Source organism: Leucopleurus acutus (genome assembly GCF_964270905.1).
Source record: "Leucopleurus acutus genome assembly, chromosome: 1".
Taxonomy (NCBI): Eukaryota; Metazoa; Chordata; class Mammalia; order Artiodactyla; family Delphinidae; genus Leucopleurus; species Leucopleurus acutus.
Window position 1 is genome coordinate 93,322,818 of NC_139142.1, and position 6,339 is coordinate 93,329,156.

Sequence of the window (6,339 nt, forward strand, 5' to 3'; positions counted from 1 at the left end):
TCGATCAGTCCCTCTGGTAACAGGCATGGAAGCCAGGACAAGTGACAAGTTGACAGATCTGTCTGGCTGCTAGTTTTGTCTGAAAACTGGGTTTGAAAGCACCAGTCAATGGAGTGGGTGGATTTGAGTTAATTTGTGGTTTTGGTGTCATCTTTTTAACTGTGAGAAACATGGCCTGCAAAGACAATGTCCAAACAAAAAGCATGCATTCCTGGGGCTTCCCTGGTGGCACAGTGGTTGAGAATCTGCCTGCTAATGCAGGGAACACGGGTTCGAGCCCTGGTCTGGGAGGATCCCACATGCTGCAGAGCAACTAGGCCCGTGAGCCACAACTACTGAGCCTGCGCATCTGGAGCCTGTGCTCTGCAACAAGAGAGGCCGTGATAGTGAGAGGCCCGCATGTTGCGATGAAGAGTGGCCCCCGCTTGCCACAACTAGAGAAAGCCCTCGCACAGAAACGAAGACCCAACACAGCTAAAAATAAATAAGTAAACAAATGTGGGGTTTAAAAAATAAAAAGCATGCATTCCTTTTTTATTTCCTTAAAAAAGGATTTGGTTTAAGAAGAGAATCTTAAGCTAAATCTCATTAGACGAAATAAAGCTAAGCACTGAAGAATGAGGCAGTGTGTCTGATCTGTGTCTAGACCAGAGTCTGAGTCCAGTGATGTGGTTTTAGTGAAGAGCCGTGGCCCTTACACCCTTGCTGACGCAGATGATGACAGAATTGTGAAGACTGTGAATCTGGTGAGCAGCCAGGGGAGTTGCTGTTGCTTGTATCAGAGAACAAACTTGGTAGCTTGATTTTAGTGGTGGTGGTGAAAAGTTCGTCAGAAGCTTGTTGGAATGGTTTTAGGAGTTTCATTGTAAAGTTATACCATTTCTGTATCTTACTCCTTTAATTCCATTCTGTCAGTGAAATAGTCCTGGAGCCAAAACTCACACAACTGTTTGAGACAGTACAGAGCTATAATAATTTAGATAATCTAAGTTTTTGTTTTGTTTTGTTTTCTTTGGCTGTGCAGCATGGCTTGCAGGGTCTCAGTTCCCTGACTGAACGTGGGCCATGGCAGTGAAAGCTAGGGATCCTAACCATTAGGCCACCAGTGAACTCCTTAGATAATCTGACTTTTTGCATGACTCATCTAAAGTGGAAGTTCAGTCCCAAATTTGGCAAACAGGGTTTACTCCTTAACTTTGCGTTAGCAGGATTAATGTAACAAATACTACCAGGTTCTTTTGTCTTTAAAGTTCTTTGTTAATGTTTATAGCACCAATATAAGAATTTGAGTTCTTTGGATCAAGGGTTCTTAATCTTAAGATTGTTCTCATAACACTACATTATACAGTTATATAGTCAGATGACTGACTTTATATTAAACTAATTTCATTGAGTTCTCAAAAAGAAATAAGCTGATTTGATTGTATACATATTTCCTTAAAATTTAATGACATACTGACCTTTTATCAATACAAATATGCATAATAACAAAACACTTTGTATTTACAACTTGAAACATTGTAGATCCTCAATAAATGTTTCCTGAATGAATTTTTACAATTTATTAGACATGTGTAAAGAATGAAGTTTTAAATGTCATCCTTATTTAGAATATTTTAGGTGTATTTACATTTTGATAAAATGGAAAAATATCTTATATCTCATACATTTAATCCATGTGAAGTCAAACACCAGTCTATTTGGGAATAGACTTTTTCAACAAAGATTTACTTCATATACTATGGCCATGAGGCACAAAGACATACAAATGAAAGGCTGCACTTTCCATGTTTTATCTAAATGTTTGTTGCTATGTGGAAAGTCTTAGTATTTGGAAACCGCCAATCAAATTTAAAATATGACAGTGAAGAGCTGTATCTATTGAAAAAGGGAGATTGTGATGAACTCTGCTAAGGCTGAGAACCGGAGTGTTTTAACCATAAGAGAATCAGAGTTTGAGTCTTCAGCAGTCAATCGTATTTCAACTTAATTCATCCAACAAACCCTGAAATCTTACTAGGTATAGACACTAGCTCCAACTTAGGGACCTGTGATGGTATGGTAAGTATAACTAGGTCCCCATCAGATCCTGGGCAGGGAAAAGGAATGTGAAAAAAAGCACAAAATCAAATAATTATCACACAATATGATCCTTTCAGTTAACGTGTATATCTTATACCTTCCGGTTGGAGAGAAGAATGCTCTGGGGGGGGAGAAATTTTGGTAGAATATTAGGGAAATACTCTGGTTGTGTCCACATTACACTGCTCTCTGCTTCTCAGATTTGGGAATGCTCATCTAGGCATGTGTGAGTACAGGAGTCTCTTGCACACCCTCAGAGGAGCAGTAAATACTTCACTGCATTTTTGTGCAGAGATGGCCTCCATGAAGCCAACAGCTGGGGCCTCCCACCCTCTGTCCTAATCAAGAAGCTGTTACGTTCCATGCTGAGTGTACACCCTAGAGAATCCAGTGCACAGGAATGTTCATAGCAGCACTGTTCACAATAGCCCCAAGCTGGAGACACCCTAAATGTCCATCAACAGTAGAATGGGAGATTAAACCATGGGGTGTTCATATAACTGCATACCATATGAACTGCAGGTGCATGCCACAACCTGGATGAAACCCACAGGCAAAAAAGTGAGCAAAAAAGCAAGACAGAAGAATAATGTAGGATTCTATTGCTAAAGCATGTAAAACCAGGCAAAACTAAAGTATGTTGTTTGGAATATGAAATTAGGTGAAAAATCTATTAAAAAAAAAGCAGGGGAGCGATCGTTAAGAAATAGAAGGTTATTTACTTCTGGAAATGAGAGAGGGTATGATTGAAAAGGCACAAGAGGAGTTTCCAGGATGCTGCTAACATCCTACTTCTTGTCCTGTCTGTGATGACATGTTTATTTGTGCATTTTCTGTATTTTTAATGAGCAAAAGGAGACTATTGCCATGTCCTTTTTTTCCAGTGCTCCCATAAAGAATGTGGTGCCCAGGGCAGAGAGGGCCTCTGGGGGAGAGGACCCACGTGCAAGGTTGGGCATCGCCCTGTATCACTGGGGAAGGGAGAGCTGCCAGGTGCCAGGTAACTGTAGTCCTGGCAGAGACCAGTGAACTGGGTCAGTTTCCCCAAATTGAAGCTTACAAAACCCCCAAATAGGAATGATTCTTTCCTCTCCGAACCCTCACGGCCATCGCTGGCACTAAGTCCTCTGCCTATGTGTGTCACCTTTGCACACTCGTCGACCCCCCTGTCCCCATCACCTGATAATGCAGGGCCTCTCAGGAGCTTAGATTTGAGTCCCAGTTTCATCACTTACTAGTTATGGACACCTAGCCTCTTTAAGTCTCAGTTTCTTCATCTGTAAAATAGGCATCAACACACTCAACTCACCAGAGTGCCCAGAGGTTCACAAGAGAAAATGGTGTGAAACTGCTTTGAAAACTGTAACTTACTAGAGGGCTTTGGCTCATTGTACCCTCTCAACTCTTTGGCTTCACTGACCCTGAGATTCCCCATATGTATAAAGCTAAGAATCCAGAGAGCCAGTGATTGGAGGGATCTGGCAAAAGGAGTTCAGAAGTATTGGTCAGCAAGACCCATCCAGCAAGGCCAGTGTCCTCACCTTCCCTTCCCCAACCAGGAGTCGCGGGATCTCAGCCTGGGCCAGAGGTTTCTAGAGCTAGAAGGTTCTGACCAGACCTCACATTTTCCCAAGGAAAGCATGGAACTAGAAGCTCCCTGGTAGCAAAATGGTCATCTACCTGGGATTTAGGTCTTCCTGGTGGTTCCCCTGCTCCCCCTATTGCCACTTTCCTTCCAGTTGAGATGCTGGCAAGCCATCTCCCTTCTGTGGCTTTAACCCCTCCCCCATGAAATGAGGAGTTTGAACTCCACAGTTACTCGTACTTGTCACAATGGTTTGCCTGGGCAAGGCAGAGCCCTTGTCTGAGGCTCAGTTTCCCCTTCTGTCAAATGAACGGGTTGGGCTCCATTCAGTGGCTCTCAACCCTGAATGCTCAGGAAAGCCACCTGGGAAGATGTTAAAAAAACAAAAACCCACATGGGGATCCTCCTCAGGCAGGGCTGAGAACCACAGGACTATGTAATAGTGTCATAGACTATCAGTATATGACAGCATGATGTCCCCAGCCCAGAGGTGGTGGACAGAGTGAGCTACCACCTAGGCTCCTGGTCCAGGGCTTCAAGGATGCCAGTTCTTGTGTTTGCCCCTCCCCAAAGGTCCAAGGGAGTTCTACCATCACCTGCAACATAAACATCTGGGGGGAGTTGTTAAAAAATACCTCCTCCCTCACCTCCACCTTTCATGGACCCTGACTTGGGTGCCCACTGGGGGAGGAGAAATCCAGTGAGGAAGGAGCAGTGGTGGGGAAGGGGTTCAAGTTAAAAGACTGTGGAACAGTCTTCCTTCAGACCCCCATCAGGAGTAGAGAACAAAACAAACTAAACATTCCATTCCATTGGGCCTTAAAGTAAACTAAAATACCAGGCTGAATTGGGCAGAGAGACAGTCAGTTCTCTGGAAAACGATAGAGAATCCAGACGCAGGGCACTTTGCAGCAGTGCCACACTCCCACTCGACATCACTCTGTGAAGAGGCCCACGACGCTTGAAAGTGTGTAATGACTCTGCTCTTGAAATAAAGCCTTATCGGATATCTTATGGATATCTTATGGAACTGGGGACAGATGCCTGCTATGAGGAGTTTTCCCTGAAAACCAAAAAAACGTATGATATTTCTGAGAATTCTGAGTTAATCTGGTAGTGTGGAGTGATGGGGTTTCTACTGGAATTATCTGGATAATTATATTATACTCTACTTTTGATTGATCCACAGAGCTTGTGGAAGTTTTTTTTAGGTTTTCAAGGGAACTATAGTGGTCCCTAATTTTCTCCCGCTGTCCAGGTCCCATCCAGCCCTCATGGTGGCACCAACATCACCACCATGCCCAAGAATAAAAGAAAAATGAAGAATGGGATAAAGAGAAGGAATAAGTTCAAAAAAGAGAGAGGGCAGAGGACGTGGATGAGGTAAAGTGGGAGGGAGACAGAAAGCTGTATAGAAGGCATTCCAGAGACTTTTTCACCTTTAGAGCAAAACTGGAATGAATTTGAATCAAAAGATAAAAAAACAATCCTGGAATTTTACCTTGCTCCACTCCATCTTAAACTTACTTTAAAGGATACTAGTGCCAAGTCTATTCTACCAAAGCAAAGTGGAGACTGGAAGGGGTTATGTAAGATATTGTTTTAATGTTTTCAATAAACATGTGCAGATAATTCGCTAAAATTTTTTCACCTGAGTCCTCATTTGCTTATGTGCCGTGGGCTTCAGCCATCTTCCCAAGTTTGCTCTTCATCGTTTTGCAAAATTTCCTTTACCCTCATGGATCAAAAGCCCAAGAAAACAATCTTCTTAGGTACAGAAATAAATGACTGACTTACCTGGTATTGAGGATGTGTCCTCATAATTCCAAACCAAGAGAAGAAAGCCAGTGAGCAGCAGGATTGCAATGCTGGCAACAGGCGCAACTTCGGTCACCATGCTGGTGATGTTATAATGCCTTGGGTTCAGCACTTCCAAAACCATCTTGCGTTGCTTGAACTCAGAAGAAGCAACTTAAAGTCCTGTGGAAATCAGAGGGTCAGAAAAATTAGAGAATCCTCCAAAATGTACATTTACGACTCCTCTTACTTCAGAGGATGCTGTACTGTAGAGATGGGCGTTCTGTTTTATAATGTGATTGGACACTTAGACAAGACAAATTTATAGTTACAAGTCAAAACAAGCAAGCCCAAGACAGATCTTTTGGCTTGAAGTGCAGCATTTCTGACCTTGGTAGAGTCTCAGGTTCGTTTAGACGCTTGGTCTGATAGAACCTTATCATCTTGCCCTTGAGTGGGTAGAGTGACTGAATTCCCAATTGAGAGCCAAATTTCTTACCAAAATACATGAAAATGAAGCTCATTCCAGAGGTGGAGTCATTCTATGACTTCATCAGCAGATTTTGTTTAGACAATCTTTTTCCCTTCAAGCCAAATAAATTTTTTAAAAAAGCATTCCCCAATATTCTTCCTTGCTCAAAATTACTTCCCCCAAAGGGTAAGCTTCTTCAGTAAGAAGGTGTTTCATGGGCATCACTGAGGCATTCTCAGGTTGTCTGTTGAATTCAACATGATTCACTCAGGACAATCTTTTCTTATTGGCTTTGATGAAGCTTAAATCTTGCACCATGGACTTGATGAAGCAGTGCACATGGGCCTATGACAGAGGTAGTAGGAAAGAAGAATAGGAGAGGAAGAATAAAAGGAGAGGAAGA

The 6,339-nt window shown here is 42.6% G+C and overlaps 1 protein-coding gene across 1 annotated transcript in view; it reads right to left on the reverse strand.

The window, feature by feature from the left end:
* Positions 1-5,641, reverse strand: part of LOC309972228 (aromatase) — a gene marked incomplete at its 3' end in the record, with an annotated part of 32,891 nt that extends 27,250 nt beyond the window's left edge. The window contains exon 1 of the mRNA XM_082855830.1: positions 5,465-5,641. Within this exon, the coding sequence (XP_082711956.1) occupies positions 5,465-5,609 (145 nt within the window). The 5' untranslated portion in view covers positions 5,610-5,641. The remainder of the gene's footprint in view (positions 1-5,464) is intronic.
* Between the last annotated feature and the right edge of the window lie 698 nt (positions 5,642-6,339).